General features: G+C 51.5%; 1 protein-coding gene across 2 annotated transcripts in view; it reads right to left on the bottom strand.

Moving 5' to 3' along the window:
- Positions 1–18202, bottom strand: part of ELP3 (elongator acetyltransferase complex subunit 3) — an 83425-nt gene that overhangs the window by 6935 nt on the left and 58288 nt on the right. For both annotated transcript variants that reach the window (XM_069011872.1, XM_069011873.1), the window contains exons 11-14: positions 14868–14958; positions 11918–11983; positions 8077–8304; positions 6645–6726 (exon numbers count right to left, since the gene is read on the bottom strand). In XM_069011872.1, coding sequence (XP_068867973.1) covers positions 6645–6726; positions 8077–8304; positions 11918–11983; positions 14868–14958 — 467 coding nt within the window. The remainder of the gene's footprint in view (positions 1–6644; positions 6727–8076; positions 8305–11917; positions 11984–14867; positions 14959–18202) is intronic.

The following is an 18202-nucleotide window of genomic DNA, read 5'->3' as shown; positions in this document are numbered from 1 at the left end:
GGAGGGGAAAAATCCTTCACAACCTCTCCGTGGTTTTGCTTTGTTGTCCCTCCTGACAGGGCTCCTCCATGGATTCCCCATCCCTGCAAGTGTCCAAGGAAAGGTTGGACAGGGCTCAGAGCAACCTGGGATAGTGGAAGGTGTCGGGGTTGGAACGGGATGGGATTTAAGGTCCCTCCCAACCCAAAGCATTTGGGATTCGGTGACGCTCCGAGCCTGTGCGTTCACCCGGGGCAGCACCGAGGAGAGGAGCACGGAGCAGCAGCTCCCTTTGGATCCCTTTGGATCCCTGGGAAGCTCCGATGTGACCAAGCAGAAATTCACAGAGTTCAAATAAATCGATCCCAAATTTCTGTTCCGAGCGGAGCAGGTGGGGAGCACCCAAGCTCTGGATTGTTTTTCCCAGCTTTTCCCCAGCTCCTGGGATGATCCCAAGCTGGAGCTGCCTGGCATCACCTGCTCCTCCCGCCTCCCACTGAGAAACCCATCCCGCCTTCCCGTCCACACCTCCGACCCCGGCGCGCTCGGCCGTGAACCATCCCTGGCCCTCGGCCACGTTAATTTTCTCCTTGACAGCCCCCGAATGGCAGCCGGGGCCGGGGGAGAGCGATCATCCCGAGCATGGAAATGAGCTCCCGGCAGGCGCACGGAGCGGGAGCGCCGCGGGAGCCGCGCGTGGATCAGCCACGTCGGGAGTAAATCCTGGCTTAAAGGGACAAAACGATTCCAAGGGGAAGGCGAGGAAAGGGTGCGGCTGCCGGGGCTGGGTGGCTGTGGATGGAACACCCTCGGGAGGGGAATTCAATCTCGGCCCTTCTGCAGCGAGATAAGGACACAAAGCTGTCGGAACAAGCCAAGGCCGGCTGCTCCCGCTGCCGGCACCGGGAGATAACGCGGACAGACGTCACCGCGGCGCTGCAGCCCGGGAAGCTCTTCCCTGGCTTTACAGAGCTGGATTTTAGTGCTGGAGAAGGAATTTGCAGTCGGAGGCGGTCGCTGCTTTGGTGGGCCTTGCCCTTGGAGGAGCCTCAGCAGCTTCTCCCGCTGAATCCCAGTTTGGATGTGCTGAATCCCAGTTTGGATTCACTGAATCCCAGTTTGGATGTGCTGAATCCCAGTTTGGATGTGCTGAATCCCAGTTTGGATTCGCTGAATCCCAGTTTGGATTTGCTGAATCCCAGTTTGGATTCACTGAATCAGGGATGCAGCAGGAGCCCAGGACAATCAGTGGGATAAAATCACAGAGTCACGGGATGGTTTGGGACGGAAGGGACCTTATGGATCATCCCATTCCAACCCCGACACCTTCCACTGTCCCAGGCTGCTCCAAGCCCTGTCCAGCCTGGCCTTGGACACTTCCAGGGATGGGGCAGCCACAGCTTCTCTGGGAATTCTGTGCCAGGGCCTCAGAGGGAACAATTCCTTCCCAATATCCCATTCATCCCTGCCCTCTGGCACTGGGAAGCCATTCCCTGTGTCCTGTCCCTCCATCCCTTGTTCCCAGTCCCTCTCCAGCTCTCCTGGAGCCCCTTTAGGCCCTGGAAGGGGCTCTGAGCTCTCCCTGGATCCCTCCCTTCCCCGGGTGAACATTCCCAGCTCTCCCAGCCCGGCTCCAGCCCTTGGAGCAGAATCCCTTGCTGGGGACTCAGCCCAGGACAAGCAGGGTTTGGAGATGGAGACCTTGGAAAATCCCTGAGCGGAGCCAGCGGCGATTCCTGGGCCAGGAGGAGCTCCAAAGCCCGACACGAGACGTCACACACAGACAAGGCAGCGCAGCCCAGAGCCCGGGCCTGGCTCCTTCCCAACGTTCCTCGCGAAGGGGAGCGGGAGGTTCAGGAGCTGGCAAAGCTCGGAGCCGGGCTGGCACGCGGGTGCCTCACGTTCCGTGTGGCGCAGCCGCCTCGGGATCGTCCCGCTGACCTGCAGACATTCCAGGCGGAGGCACAGAGGCCACGGAGCCCCGGCAGGAAGGACAACCCAGCGTCCCTCAAAAAGCAAAGGGACCAGATTTGTCATTTCACGGAATTTTCAAGGAACTGCAAAGCTCTGACCCGGATCTCCCTGGACAAAGGCATTCCCAGAATCCGAGGATGGCATCGGAACCGCCCAGTGCTGCTCACGGGGAACACAAAGGAGCCGGGACGTTCGGATTTGCGGGAGCACGTCCAGCCAGGAGCTCCCGTCACTGGGAGAGGCAGGGCCCAGCATTCCCAGTATTTCCCAGTTTGTTCCTGCATTTCCCACACCCAGCAGCGGTGCTGTTCTGAGGGAACAGCTGGAAGCGTTTGCTCCGGGATTAGGGTCAGATGGGGCTAATTATGGGATGTCAAGCCTCAAAGTCAAGCTAATGGCCAGAGGAGCTATCAAGGAGACGACAGGAAAGGTTCTAAGGACAGAGGATTGTCCTTCATCCACCTTCACCCAGATCCAGAGGTTACTCCGCTATTCCTCCTCCCCAGCTCAAGGTAGAGCGGAAAATCCATGGGAATTTCATGGGAAGGGATGGGTAGGGAAGTTCAGCAGGAAGAAAAATCCCTCCAAGGCCATCATTCCCATGACTCTGCAAGTCCTTGGGCAACCAAAGGCTGGAGGATGAGATGCTGGTGCGGTTACTCCGGGTTTACTCCTTCCCCATCCCCAGCAGTGCAATTCCAGCCTCAAAATCCCATCCCAAACCAAACCAGATCCAGGGCTGGAGCTGGGATGGTGGAAGAGGAAGGGAAAGCTTGGAGCAAAAGGAGAGAAGCTCCTGAGGAGAGAATTCAAGGGCAAAAAGGGAGGGAGGAATTTGGAAGGGAGGGAGGAATTTGGAAGGAAGGGAGGAAGGAAGGAAAGAAGGAGGGAAGGAATTCGGAATGGAGGGAGGGAAGGAAGTCAGAAGGAAGTCGGAAGTAAGAAGGGAAGGGAGGGAGGGAGGGAGGGAGGGAGGGAGGAAGGAAGGAAGGAAGGAAGGAAGGAAGGAAGGAAGGAAGGAAGGAAGGAAGGAAGGAAGGAAGGAAGGAAGGAAGGAAGGAAGGAAGGAAGGAAGGAAGGAAGGAAGGAAGGAAGGAAGGAAGGAAGGAAGGAAGGAATTTTGAAGGGAGGGAGGGAAGGAAGTTGGAAGGAAGAAGGGAAGGAAGGGAGGGAGGGAGGGAGGAATTTGGAAGGAAGGAAGGAATTCGGAAGGAATTCGGAAGGAAGGAATTCGGAAGGAATTTGGAATTCCCCACATTCCTTGCATTTCCAGCGCCCTGGGGACGTCAGAGGCGCAGCGTTAGGAACGGTTTCATTTCGGTTTGGGGGCTTTTTGAGCACAACCCAACCCCAAAAACCACCCCCCAAAACCCCAGCGGAAGGCAGAGCAAAGAGAGGCAATTCCAGCTGCCGGCACACGGAGAAGCAGCCATTTCAGAGCCTCCAGGGTCTCCCGTTGCCCATCCCAGCCGGAATGCCAGGAATGCCCAGCCGGAATGCCAGGAATGCCCAGCCAGAATGCCAGGAATGCCCGAGCTGCGGCACCAAGGCACCGCTGGAGCAGGAAATCACCTGAAATGAGCAAATAAAGGAACACAGGAACAGAGCCCCGCTTCCGACGGGGAGTGCAGAGCGGAGGGGGCACCGCCTGCTTCCCGCTAAAAAAGCCTGGAATCCGGGGAAAAGGGAGCAATCCCGGCTCCTTCCGGGGAATATTCCTCCTGGGTGGGTCAGGGAAGGGTCTGGATGTGAGGGTGGGTTTTGGGGGAAGGATGGGCCTTGGGATCCAAAGGGGTTCAAAATATCCAGGGATATCAGCATCCAGGGAAAACAGCATCCAGGGATATCTGCATCCAGGGATATCTGGATCCAGGGGTATCAGCATCCAGGGCTATCTGCATCCAGGATATCAGCATCCAGGGAAAACCAGTATCCAGGGATAACAGCATCCAGGATATCAGTATCCAGGGATATCTGCACCAGGGTATCTGCATCCATGGATATCAGTATCCAGGGATATCTGCATCCAGGGATAACAGCATCCAGGGAAAACCAGTATCCAGGGATAACAGCATCCAGGGATAACAGCATCCAGGGATATCAGCACTGAGGGATATCAGCATCCAGGATATCTGGATCCAGGATATCAGTATCCAGGGAAAACCAGTATCCAGGATATCAGCATCCAGGGATATCAGCATCCAGGATATCAGCATCCCAGTCCCAATCCCTTGCTCCAGGTTTATCCTTGGCTTCTCCCAGTCCCGCTGGTTAATTCCTCTTCCAAAGGCCCTAGGTCCTGGAGCAGCCGAACATCAGGGAGTCCATCCATTAACTCCCCCCTGTTCCCACTCATCCTGGGCCGTTCCTTCTTTCTGGAATAACCCAGGGATGGAAGGAGAACTCCAGGGAGCCTTCCCGGACCCCATCACTCCTGGGAATCTCCTCCCCCAGGAATCCACATCCCGATTTCTCCGCTGATTTATTCCTTCCGGAGCGGCCTAAGGGGTCGTTCACGGAGGAAACGAGGCCGCTTTGGGCTGCCCTGGAGCTCTTCCTGGGATTCCTGAGGAGCTTCCAGCCTCTCTCCATGGGAATTCCTGGTTTCAGGGGGATTTAACGCCGTGGGATGCAGCTGGTTCAGGAAATTCCAAGCTTCCCTTTCCTCCCCCAATGGGAAAAGGGGTGGGAAGCAGATCCCTGTTTTCTCCAGCACAGGAGCCGGGGTGTCCCAGCAGCACCAGAGGAGTCAGCCACTGGAATGAGCCATCCCAGATCCCAGAAAAACCAGGGAATCAGTTCAATTTCTCCTTGGGATCGCGGATTCCCGCGGGAATGCCGAGGAGGAAAACGCTGGGATCGGTCACCCCACAACCCAAGCACTCTGCTCCTGACCCGCACCCGGAGGCAGCCAGGGATCGCTCCATTCCCGTTCCCAGGCTTGGATCCAGGGGTTTTACGGCAGGAAGATGAAAATGCCGGAATCTCGGCGCCGAGGGGCTGGAAAAGACTGAGCCTGGAATCTTCCGGAGCCAAAAGGAAAAGCGGCTCTGGCAGCCGATGGAGGGAAGAGATTCCAATGGGAACAGCAGGAGATTCCAGGAAACGTCAGGATTTCCCTTTCCTTCCCGTTTTCCATCACCCTTTGTCCCCGCGCTGCCCGCTCCGGAGGCACAAACAAGAATTCCACCCGAATTTCCCTCCCTCTGGATCGAGGAAAACTGCGTTTCCAAACCAGCTTCAATCCGAGGCCGTGCCCAACAATCAGCCAGAAAATCCTGGATTTCTCTGGAATTTCCAGCTTCCCAAATCCATCCCCCAAAGGTAAGCAGGACCCCACCAGCTGCAGGACCTGGAGCTGGAAGAAACATTCCAAGATCCTCTTGTCCAAGCCTTTGGAATGTGGACTTCTGCTGATTTTTAACAGAGATGAGCCTGAAACTTCACTCAAACCCCAAACTTATCCTAAAATTCCGGGTTTTTCCTTTCGGAAAAATCATTTTCTGTTGGGAATGTCACTTTGGCATGGGCTCCCAAATTAAAAAATCCACTTCAGACCCTGAAATTCTGCCCTCCGACAGAGGGAAAAAACCTCCTGGCTGCGTTTTTATTCCGGATAAAAGCCCTGGGAGGACTGGAATTCAGCATCTCCAAGGAAACAGCTGGAAAACCTGTGGATCTTGGAGAAATTGGAGGATATTGTGCTTTGCGCTCCAGGGATACAAGCGGAATCCAGGTGGAATTCCCAGTTCAGACTGACACCGAACAGCAGCAGGAATAGGGAAACAACTGGGAGACAGAATCATGGAATTCTGGGATGGTTTGGGTGGGAAGGGATCTCAAATCCCATCCCATTCCAACCCTGACACTTCCCGCTATCCCAGGTCATTCCAAGCTTTCCTTGGACACTCCCAGGGATCCAGGGGCAGCCACGGCTTCCCTGGGAACAACAAGCAAAGAGAATCCAGAAAATTCTCTTGGAGCATCCGGCTCCTCCTGGCCGTTGTCCCCATTCCCACTGTGACCCTTGCCAATGATCCGCGAAGATCCCGGGATTTTAGAGCTGGAAACACACACGGAAGCAGTTCAGCAGCTTGGATCCAAGCTGCAGATTTCTACTTTTTGGGTTTTTTTTGGCAGGGCAGCAGAAAACAATGGAATATTTTGTTTGTTTTCCCCCCAAAAAAGAAAAAGCTCTGGAATACAGCTCTGCTGTTCAATTCCCTAAAATTCTTATGGCAACGAGAGCTTCTCTTCCCATCATCCCGCCCAAAATCGAACTTCTATTGCATTGTTCTATTCCAGAGGCTGCCGGGGCGCTGGAACAGCTCCCCAGGGAATGGCCACATTCCCAAGGCTCCCAGGCACAAGAGGGATTGCTGGAGCCCGGATATCCCATGGCTCCATCCACCTGGAAAAGTTTCCTTCAGCTGCTGCAGCTCCCAAAATCCCATGAATTCCCACCCAAAGGTCAGGAGCCGGTGACAACCTCGGCCACAACACCCGGAAAAACGGGAAAGGAGGGAAGGCTGCAGCTGCTTCTCCCGGCTCCCTTCTCTGGGATAATTCCGGATGCATCCTACCTGCCCTGGGAGCGTTCCCAGCAGTGGCTGCACTGGGGTCGTTTTCAGATTAAGACAAAAATATCCTAAAAAAACCCCCCCCAAGTCCCAGGGATAAAGCGGAACTACCTGAAATGACGGCGATTTTCCGTGCCCCGTGCTCCTCCCGGGCGATTCTTTCCGCCTCCTCCATCAGCAACATTCCAAATCCCTGGAATAACGGGGAGATAACGGGGGGAAAAAAGGGAAGTTCTGTCAAAATAGGAGGCGCGAGCAAGGTCAGAGCGTGAGCGCGTGTTCCGAAAGATCTGGGTTTTCGGCACGGGAATGATGCTGGGATCAGGAATGTTGCTGGATATTGCAGGTTTGGGAAGGGCTGAGATCAACAATGAATTCCTCAGGGAATTTTTTTCCACATCATGGAATTATTCACCAGCACTGCCAGTGTCTGACTGGTTCTCCATGGCAGGGATGGGGTTAAATCCACAGATGGGATCTTAGGAAGGAATTCCCGGCTGGGCTGGAATTCCCAGGGAATGCCCGGATCCCTGGCAGTGCCCAAGGAAAGGCTGGAGCAGCCTGGGATCATCGGGGGAGGTGCCGGGATGGGAATGGGATGGGATTGAAGCTGCGTGGATCCCAGGCAAAGCATCCCGGGATTCTGGGATCCAGGAGGCTCCGAATCCATCCCCAGGGGTTTTTCTGGGAGTCAGGGATGGGAAAGGGAAGGGAGACCCTTCCTGGAGTGCCGAGATTGCCAGGGAAGGGCCTGGAGGCTGGAATTCCTTCCCGCAGAGGAGTCGGGATGGAGCTGGATCCAATGCCAGGCTGGGAGAGGCGGGAATGGAGGGATTTCCCTGGGAAAGGGGAGCTCGGGCTGGGATCTTGGGAAGGAATTCCCGGCTGCGCTGGAATTCCCAGGGAATCCCCAGATCCCTGGCAGTGTCCAAGGAAAGGCTGGAAAGCTCCAGAGGATCCTGGAATGCTTTGGGTGGGATCCACGCAGCTTCAATCCCATCCCATTCCAAGCCCGGCACCTCCCCCGCTGATCCCAGGCTGCTCCAGCCTTTCCTTGGACACTGCCAGGGATCCAGAGGCAGCCACAGCTTCCCTGGGAATTCTGTTTCAGCAGGAAGAGCCCATCCCACAAATGTGCCTTTGGAAGAAAGCTGGGCGGCACCAAATCCAACGTCCCCTTCCCAGAGGGAATTACTGCAGATTCCAGAAGCGGAATTCCTCCATCGAGCAGAAATTAATTAAGGAAGGAAATCCGAAGGCAAATTACCCAGCAGCTCCCGTTGGAATGAAGCAGCACTGGGAGCATCCAGACAAGGAACTTTTAAAGATCTCAGAGCTGCTGGAATCGCTGGAACGTGATCCCATTGGAAAAAATCTTGGGAGCAACACAATTCCAGCCAGAAGGAGCTCCAATTCCATCCTGGATCTACCATAACTCAGAGCAACGGAGGGGCATCAGCCACGAAATAAAATTCCCAATTTTTGGGGAGAGAGGGAATGAAGGGGCAAAAAGAGAGGGGAAATTGGGGAATGTCTGGAATACCTGGTGCTGGAATTTGGAGGGATCCCGGCTGCTGACCGGCACCACGCTGCCGTAGACGTGCAATTCCCGGACGATGGAGACGCCGCCCTTGAGCTCCGGGCGGAAAGATTCCGGGGAGCACTTCCGCAGGCGCAGCAGCCCCACCAGGATGTCCTGCTCGGGATCCTCGTAGGACAGGAAGGTCTCCCAGCCCCCGTTGGCCACGTAATCCCTCCGGATTAACTCCACCTGGAACCGGAGACGGGGACGGATCGTGAGGAAAAGGAGGGGAAAAGGGAAAATGTGTGGAGGAAATCGAAGCCGATTCCATGGATCTGTAAATATTCCTCAGAGCGAACGGGAAGAGCTTCCCTCAAGGCTGCATGATTCCAGGTGGGAATCTGGAATTGGCCTTGTAATCCCTCTGGATTAACTCCACCTGATCCAGGAGGGGAATGGATGAGGAGGAAAAGGAGGGAAAAAAGGGAAAATGCATGGAGGAGATTGAAGCCGATTCCATGGATCCATAAATACTGCTCAGAGCAAACGGGAAGAGCTTCCCTAAAGGCAGCGTGATTCCAGGTGGGAATCTGGAATTGGCCTCATAATCTCTCCGGATTAACTCCACCTGGAACCGGAGACGGGGACGGATCGTGAGCAAAAGGAGGGGAAAAAGGAAAATGTGTGGAGGAGATCGAAGCCAATTCCATGGATCTGTAAATACGGCTCAGAGCGAACGGGAAGAGCTTCCCTAAAGGCTGCGTGATTCCGGGCGGGAATGCCAGCACTGGGATCCCCCGTGGTTCCCTCCGGCACCAAACCCTGGAATGGTTTGGCTGGGAAGGGACCTGAAATCCCATCCCATTCCAGGGACACCTTCCACCATCCCAGGTTGTTCCCACCTGGCCTTGGACACTTCCAGAGATCCAGAGCTTCTCTGGGAATTCCATTCCAGAGCTTCACCACCCTTCCAGGGAAATCCCTGCTGGAGCCGTGTTTTCTGCTTATTCCATTTTTGGGGAGAAACTGGGAATTCTCTGACCTTTCCTTTTGGAATTCTCCGACCTTTCCTTTTGGAATTCTCCATGGAGCAGAGTTTAATATTAAACCCAAACTTTTAGTCTTGTCCTAACAAACTAAACTCAGCTTTAGGGAATTTTAAACCTCTCCCATGGTTTGGTTTTCCATGGATCAGCTCCTGGAACATCTGCTGGGCTCCCACCCCGGGAGTTCATCCCAACATTTTGGGGTGGGAATGACCCTTCCTGATGGGATTTATTGGGAATTCACCCAGGCTGTGACAGGAGCGGAGCAGAGGTGACACCATTTTCCATCACCAAATCCTTAATTCATGGATTTGGGGCTGTTGGAGGATTTCCAGGGAGAACCGTGAGGTCTTTGTGGGATTGTGATTGTTTGGGCTGGAAAATCCTGGGAAATCAGGGAATCCAACCACCCACAGAACTGGCCACGCCACCCTGATCCACAGGGATTTCGATCCCTCCAGGAATGGGGAATCCAGCCCTGCCCTGGCCTCCCAGTCCAGGGGGATCCGTCCCGCAGCGTCACCTTGGGATTCCTGAAATTATGGGATGTCTCCCAGTGTTCCTGTGGGATGTTCTGAGCGGGGAGCAGGGCTGCGCTTCTGAAGCAAATCCTTGGATTGTTCCATCCCTGGCAGTGCCCAAGGAAAGGCTGGAGCAGCCTGGGATCATCGGGGGAGGTGCCGGGATGGGAATGGGATGGGATTGAAGCTGCGTGGATCCCAGGCAAAGCATCCCGGGATTCTGGGATCCAGGAGGCTGCGAATCCATGCCCAGGGGTTTTTCTGGGAGTCGGGGATGGGAAAGGGAAGGGAGACCCTTCCTGGAGTGCCGAGATTGCCAGGGAAGGGCCTGGAGGCCGGAATTCCTTCCCGCAGAGGAGTCGGGATGGGGCTGGATCCAATGCCAGGCTGGGAGAGCTGGGAATTCCTGGCTGGGTCAGGGAAGGATCCAGGGAATCCTTGGAGCCACTTCCCGAGCCTAAAGGGGCTCCAGGAGAGCTGGGATTTGGGATTTGGGATGGAGGGGCAGGAGGCAGGGAATGGCTTCCCAGTGGGAAAGGGGAGCTTGGGGTGGGATCTTGGGAAGGAATTCCCAGCTGGGAGAGGGGGGAGGGGCTGGGCTGGAATTCCCAGGGAATGCCTGGATCCCTGGCAGTGTCCAAGGAAAGGCTGGAGCAGCCTGGGATCATCGGGGGAGGGGTTGGAATGGGATGGGATTGAAGGTCCCTTCCCACCCAAACCCATCCTGGCATTCCCTGATTCCATGAGCAGATTCCACCACGTTCTGCCCACATCCCATCCCAAAGCTGCTTGCAGACAGAGCTGCAGCAGGAAAACCGGGAATTTTCACCAGGAATCTTCACACTGGGGCATTTTTAGAGCATCACAAGCTCTGAGCTGCCCGAGGGTTTTGTTCTTCCCACTTCCCTGGGCACGGAGGATCCCGGGACACACCGATCCCCCTGAAGGGTTTTCTGGGACTCACGGGATTCCCAAAGCCTTTTCCTTTTGGGATTCTGCTTTAAGTGTGGGAAAATCCACCTGGAATCACCCCCTGGCCCCGTTCCAGCCCCAGGGCCAGTCACGGGATCATCATGGAATCCCAGGTTGGTTTGGGTGGGAAGAGACCCTAAATCCCATCCCATTCCAGCAGGGACACCTTCTGCTCTCCTGGATCCTTATCGGGGGGATCTCGTTGTCATCGGCCTCCAGCACATGGAGAACGCTCCGGTTTTCCTGGGATTTCTGCTGCTCCAACTCCATCCCGCTGCCACTCACCCTCCGGAGCGGAACAAAGGGAATTTTCCGCTTGGAAAAGCCCGGGATGAGCGATTTGCTGACGGCTGCCCTCCCCAGATTTACAATTTAAATCAGATTACAGCTGCTTCCAACAGAAATTCGGGATGAGATTCCGGGATGTGACCGGCCCGGGAGTCTGGGCAGCCTCAGTTCCTGCAGGAATCTGGGAAAACCAGGATTTTTTGGGATTCTTGTGCATTTCTAAACAAACGGGGAGTATTTCACTCATCTGGCTTCTCATCATGGAGGAGAAAAGGAGAATAAAATTCCCTGGAATCTCTGGTTGGCAAAGGGAAATATCTTCCAGGAATATTCACTAAACTCTGGAACCAAACTCCTTGGAGCCTGAGGAATCAGTGGAATTCCAAGGCAGGAGAGGAACTTTAGGAATTTCTGGGAGCTGCCACTTCCAGACCCCGGATTTGTGGCTCAGTTTGGGAAGCGGGATCCAGGAGAGGGGTTTGGAAGCGGCTCCCCAATCCCACTTTTCCCCAAACAATTCCTGCTTGGAAGGGCAAAACCCAGAATCGTTTCGGTCCTTCCTTAACGTCAGCAAAGGAACAGGAAGAGGATATTCCCAGGAGATGGATATTCCCAGGATTCTGGGAATTTCCTGAATTGGATGCTTCCGAGTCCAGCAGCGAACATTTCCCTCTCTCTCCCACGAGCCCAGCCATCTTTTTATGGAATATTTCAGGATTTTGGGAATGGGAACCACCACGTGCGCGCTAAATGAACGCATTCCCATAAAAATATGTATTCAAACGTATTTTGTTTGCCCAAAAAACATGGAAATTCATCCCAAAAAAAGCTCCAAATTCGCTATTCTTATTCCCAATGGACACAGGGCGTTATCAGAATTCCCAAACCTGGGTTTTAATAGGGAAAAAAACAAAGGGGAAGGCGGGTATTTTATGGAAGTGCAGACACCCCACAGCCAGCGTGGTTTTGTCGAACACTGATCCATGAATTTCCTCAGGAAAAGCTCCAGGGAATTAAAAACAGGGAATTCCTTACCTGGTACGGCCTCACTCTGTGGTGGATTTCCTGAATTCCGACCTCCCTCGTCCTCACGTCGCGGCACTGGGAAAAGGGAACGAGAGCGGGGGGAGAAGGTGAAGCTCCGAGCATGAAAAATTCCAGGGAATTCCTGGGTTTCAGATTCCGTGGAAAAGCCGCAGGGGTGAATTCCCAATGGGAAGGCGGCAAAGGGAGAATTGCTCATTGGGCCGTCCCTGATCTGCCTCAGAGAGAGGTTGGAATGCTGAGTGGAAAGCTGGGAAAAATCAGTCCCTGAGTGGGTCCTGAGGAAAAATTCCCAACCAGCAGGGCCTGGAGGGAAAGGCAAAATCCAGGGAAAAAGAACTTTGTTGGCACTGGGAAGGTGGAACACTGGGAAAACCCTTGAACAAAAAGGTTTGGGATCTCGGCCACCCTTTTCTTGCTTTTCAAGGACAACCATTCCAGAAATCCCAAATATCCCAAAGTGAAGCTGATGCTGATCCAACATCCACGGAGCTTCAATCCCATCCCATTCCATCCCTGGCACCTCCCCTGATGATCCCAGGCTGCTCCAGCCTTTCCTTGGACACTGCCAGGGATCTGGGGATTCCCTGGGAATTTCAGCCCAGCCGGGAATCCCTTCCCAAGATCCCAGCCCAAGCTCCCCTTTCCCAGGGAAATCCCTCCATTCCCGCCTCTCCCAGCCTGGCATTGGATCCAGCTCCATCCCGACTCCTCTGCGGGAAGGAATTCCGGCCTCCAGGCCCTTCCCTGGCAATCTCGGCACTCCAGGAAGGGTCTCCCTTCCCTTTCCCATCCCCGACTCCCAGAAAAACCCCTGGGGATGGATTCGGAGCCTCCTGGATCCCAGAATCCAGGAATGCTTTGCCTGGGATCCACGCAGCTTCAATCCCATCCCATTCCAAGGCCGGCACCTCCCCCGATGATCCCAGGCTGCTCCAGCCTTTCCTTGGACACTCCCAGGGATCCAAGAGCAATCCCAGCTTCCCTGGACAACCCCACCACATCCAACATTCTCAAGAAACCCGGGATTTGCAGCCGGCTTTTCCCGGGAAGTTGGACATCCCCAAAAAAGCCAAAACTTTGGGCGTGACTTTCCTCGGCAAAGCCGCGAGCTGCGGCCGGCCAGGTTTGGGAGGGAGGATCCAAGGGGCAGCAGCGGGCTCAGGGAGCTCCAGGGACACCGGGAATGCCCCGACATTCCAGGGGCTCCACTCCCAAGCTCGTCCCTCCCTCCTCTCCGTCCCCCTCGTGTTCCGTTTTCCCTCTGGAAAAGCCCCACGAGGCTCCAGCCTCCTTTGCTTCTGGAATTTCTCTCCCAGGGATTTTCTGGGGGTTTTTTTTTTCAACTTTTTGGGCTCAGATTTGAGAGTTTTTCTCCGATTGCTCCCCCAGGAAAATGCGTGGGAAAGACAAAAGCAGGAGGATTTCCAAAGGAATTTTGCCTCCCTTTTCCCGCTGATTTCCTGCTCCGAAAAATGGGATTTCTCCGGCCACATTCCAGGAGGAGCTGAAGCGAAATTCACCCAAACCAAAGCAGCTTTTCCTAAGGATCATTCAGGTGCTTTTTAGTCGTGAATTTGGGGTGGTTTGGGGTTTTTTGAAGCCTTTGGAAGATTCAGTTCAGCAGCGATTTTTGTTCTCATCGTGGCTTCGTTTCGCCTGATTTGGGGGGATTTTTCTTAATTATTAATTTGTTAAAATTATTATTAAAAATTTTATTGTATTTTATTGTAAATAAATAAAAATTATTTCTAAAACATTTTATTGGATATTTTTTCTAAATTATTCATTTCTAAAAGATCTTATTAAAATTTTAATTATAGTTTATTCTAAATAAATAGAATAGAAATGAATTCTAAAATATTTTATTTGATAATTTTTCTTAATTATTAATTTTTAAAAATTATTATTAAAATTTTGATTATATTTTATTCTAAATAAATAGAATAGAAATTATTTCTAAACATTTTTATATTTTTATTATTAATTTTTAAATTATTATAAAAATTTTTTGTATTTTATTGTAAATAAACAGAATAGAAATTACTACTAAAATATTTGATAATTTTTCTTCATTAATTTCTAAAAATTATTAAAAATTTATTATATTTTATTGTAAATAAATAGAAATGATTTCTAAAACATTTGATAATTTTTCCTAATTAATTTTAAAAAATTATTAAAAATTTTATTTTGAATCAATAGAAATTATTTTAAAAATATTTTATTTGATAATTCTTCTTAATTACTTATTTAAAAAAATCATAAAAATTTTATTTTGAATCAAGAGAATAGAAATTACTTCTAAAATATTTTATTAGACATTTTTTCTTAATTATTAATTTAAAAAATTATTATTAAAAATTTTATTTTAATTTATTGTAAACAAACAGTATAAAAATTACTACTAAAATATTTTATTCGATAATTTTTTCTTAATTAATTTCTAAAAATTATTATTAAGGTTTTTATTATATTTTATCCTAAATAAATAGAAATGATTTCTACAACATTTTATTGAATCATTTTTCTTAATTATTAATTAAACATTTTTAATTAAAATTTTAATATTTTATTCTAAATAAATAGAATAGAAATGAATTCTAAAATATTTTATTTGGTAATTTTTCCTAATTATTAATAAAAAAATTATTATTAAAAGTTTTATTGTATTTTAGTGTAAATAAATAGAATAGAAATTACTTCAAAAATATTTGGTAATTTTTCTGAATTAATCTCTAAAAATTATTATTAAAATTTTTATTCTATTTTATGCTAAATAATTAGAACAGAAATGATTTCTACAACATTTTATTCGTTAATTTTTCCTAATTATTAATTTAAAAAATCATTATTAAAAATTTTATTCTGGATCAATAGAATAGAAATGAATTCTAAACCATTTCATTTGCTAATTTAAATGATGATTAATTCTCTTTACCTGTGTCCCAAGGTCCTTCATCCTGGCCAGGGCGAGCTCCCGCAGATTCCCGTGCTCCACTCCGGAGCTGACCAGAGGCATCGGAATATCCCTGCACGGAGAGGAAATTCCAAAGCTTCAAACTCCTCAGTTCACAGGGAATTCACCAAAAAGCATCATTAGGGTCACCACGGCCGAATTCCCAAACAGCTGAATTCCCAAATCCACGGAATTCCCCTTGGTTTCAAGGATTTGGTTGGATGAGGAATGAAACACAACGAAAACCAGGGGGGAAACGAAGGGAAAAGCAGAGAAATGAAAGGAAGAACCACAGATTTCAGTAAAAAACCTCAATTCCAACCTTTAACAATCCTAAAAAAATGAGGTTTCTTTTTTTTTCTCGGTTCTTCACTTGGGAACCTGGGAAAAAAAACCTGGGATCATCCAGATGTTCTTCACAGCATCTGCTGCTGGAGCCCAGAAATTGGGAATCACAGCCCAGAAATTGGGAATCACAGCCCAGAAACTGGGAATCGCTCTGGATTGAGGGGAAATCCACCGGAATTACAACTTCTCCGTGCTGGGATTTTGGTATTTCCCTGAAAAGCGGGGAAGTTCAGTGCAGCAAAGTCCTGCTGGGAATTCCAGGCCATTCCCATGGGAATGTGAATCCCAGCCTGAGGATGGCAGGAAGCTGAAGATCTCCGAGGAAGGAGCTAAAAGGGAATCTGGAAGCACATTTGGCCTCTCCAGTGGCTTCCAGATTATCCCAGAGAGATGAGGAAACCAGGATCCCTCTTGGAATGTTGGCTCATCCCGCTCCATCCCGATAAAACTCCCACGTGTTTATCCAAAACCCCTCAGATCTCCAGGGAAATGAGAGACAGGAAGGACTCAGCTCGGTCCCAAACGTTCCTTGGATGAGTTCTCCTCCTTTTCCTCAGCTGCACCAAGGCCTGAAGATCCCAAAATCCCATCCAGAGCTTGGGGCGCTCAGGGAATTGGGGCTGTAATTAATGAATTCATTAATTCATTAATTCACCCCTGCTGATTTTCCATCCCCCTCCAGCCGGTGCCGGATGACCTCTGTGGAATGAATTCCTGGATCCAGCCAGCTCCTGGTGGGTTTTCCTTCCCCCCATTAACAATTCCTGGGATTGGCAGGAGCTGGACAAAGATTCAGGAATTGGAGGATCCTGAACCCGATCCTTGTGCTGCTCCAGCCTTGCAGGGACTCTGGGAAGGGGCAAGTAAAGGATTTTTCTTTGAAAGGACCTTAAATCCCATCCCATTCCAACCCTGACACCTTCCCGCCATCCAGCCCTTCCTTGGACAATTCCAGGGATGGGGAATCCATGCCCACCCTCCCAGCCAGGAATTCCTTCCCAATATCCCATCTACCCCTGGGGAAGCCATTCCCTTCGTCCTTCTTTTCCCCTACAAATCCACAGGATCTGTGGATAATTCCTCGTGGCTTGCCCAGAACTCCCAAGGAAAACCCAATTCCTTCACCAGATCCTTTATCCAGGGATTTCTCTGGATAAATGAGACCCTGCAGAGGCAACAGAACTCCCTCCCAAGAGCCGCAATTGGGGGGGGAAAGGAGCACTTCGCACGGTGCCTGGAGGACGCTCGGATCCACGGGGATAATCCAGGGAATAACAATCATGGAGCAGCTCCAATCGTGCCGGGATGTGTGGATTTTCCCTCCAGGAACACAGATAAAAAACCCCGCCACGCTCCAGTCCCAGGCTTTTAGCTAAATCCAGGGAAAAGCGACTGAAATCCCGCAAATAAAAGGCAGATTACAACCCCGAGCCTCTCACGCACCTGCTGGGAAGTGAAGGAGATTGAAACGGGAACGGGAAAAAGGAGATTCTGGAGGAGAGAAAAAGGCGGGAATGGGTTTTCCACGGCCGCTTTGGATTGTCGGGAGAATCCAGAGCAACTCCAGCCACCGGACAACGCTGTCCCGGGGATTGAGGAGGTGTTAGAAAGAGAAATGAGTTCAGAACAAAGGGGGTTAAATCCCGACCTCGTTAAAACCAACGTGTGATTCGCCGGCAGCTCCAGCTCCAGCTCCAGCGCTCCAGCTTTGCTTCACCTCCTCTTTTCCCAACATTTGCATTCCTTGGATCTCCGTTGGAGCAGCTGATGGAAGCTCCCGGGGAAAGTCTGGATCTGGCTCTCAGCTCTGCCCCGTTCCGAGGAGATTTTATGTCCTCCCCCTCCACCTCCCCCTGGTCAGAGCGCCGGGAAAATCCATAGAAACCACCAAAATCCAAGGAAAAGCCAAACCCTGCGGGTGTGCGACGCTCCTCCTGCCGTTTTCCGTACTCCCGCGGGGATGAGGAGGATCCCAAATATTCGGGATAAATGCAGGATTACGGATCACCCTGGGAGAAACCTCCTCCAATCGCTCATTGGCAGCTCGGTTCTTAAAAGAAAAAACAACCCGAATTCCACAGAATCCTGGAATTACTGAGGTCGGAGAGGATTTTAAACGATTCCAGGGACAGCGATTCCACCTTTTCCACACCGTTTCACTGGATTTCCTGGAGCTGGAAGGTTCCTCACGGGCTTTTATCAGTGGTGCCTCTCTCACGCTCAGCCTGCTCCTTATCCTGGTTGTTTTGGGCTGGGCATGGACACAAACACAGGGAGCTCCTGGATTTTCCTCCAAATCCGGTCCCAGGGAACAAGGATCCCAAAGAGTGGCTCTCAGAGCTTGGGATCATGGAATCCAGGAATGCTTTGGGTGGGATTCATGGAGTTTCAATCCCATCCCATTCCAAGCCTGGCACCTCCTCCGATGATCCCAGGCTGCTCCAGCCTTTCCTTGGACACTGCCAGGGATCCGGGCATTCCCTGGGAATTCCAGCCCAGCCGGGAATCCCTTCCCAAGATCCCAGCCCGAGCTCCCCTTTCCCAGGGAAATCCCTCCATTCCCGCCTCTCCCAGCCTGGCATTGGATCCAGCCCCATCCCGACTCCTCTGCGGGAAGGAATTCCGGCCTCCAGGCCCTTCCCTGGCAATCTCGGCACTCCAGGAAGGGTCTCCCTTCCCTTTCCCATCCCCGACTCCCAGAAAAACCCCTGGGGATGGATTCGCAGCCTCCTGGATCCCAGAATCCCGGGATGCTTTGCCTGGGATCCACGCAGCTTCAATCCCATCCCATTCCAAGGCCGGCACCTCCCCCGATGATCCCAGGCTGCTCCAGCCTTTCCTTGGGCACTGCCAGGGATCCAGGGATTCCCTGGGAATTCCAGCCCAGCCAGGAATTCCTTCCCAAGATCCCACCCCAAGCTCCCCTTTCCCACTGGGAAGCCATTCCCTGCCTCCTGCCCCTCCATCCC

This window comes from Aphelocoma coerulescens, chromosome 3, assembly GCF_041296385.1.
Source record: "Aphelocoma coerulescens isolate FSJ_1873_10779 chromosome 3, UR_Acoe_1.0, whole genome shotgun sequence".
Classification (NCBI taxonomy): Eukaryota; Metazoa; Chordata; class Aves; order Passeriformes; family Corvidae; genus Aphelocoma; species Aphelocoma coerulescens.
Note: the sequence above shows the minus strand (reverse complement) of the source record. Positions and strands in the feature narration are given on the sequence as shown.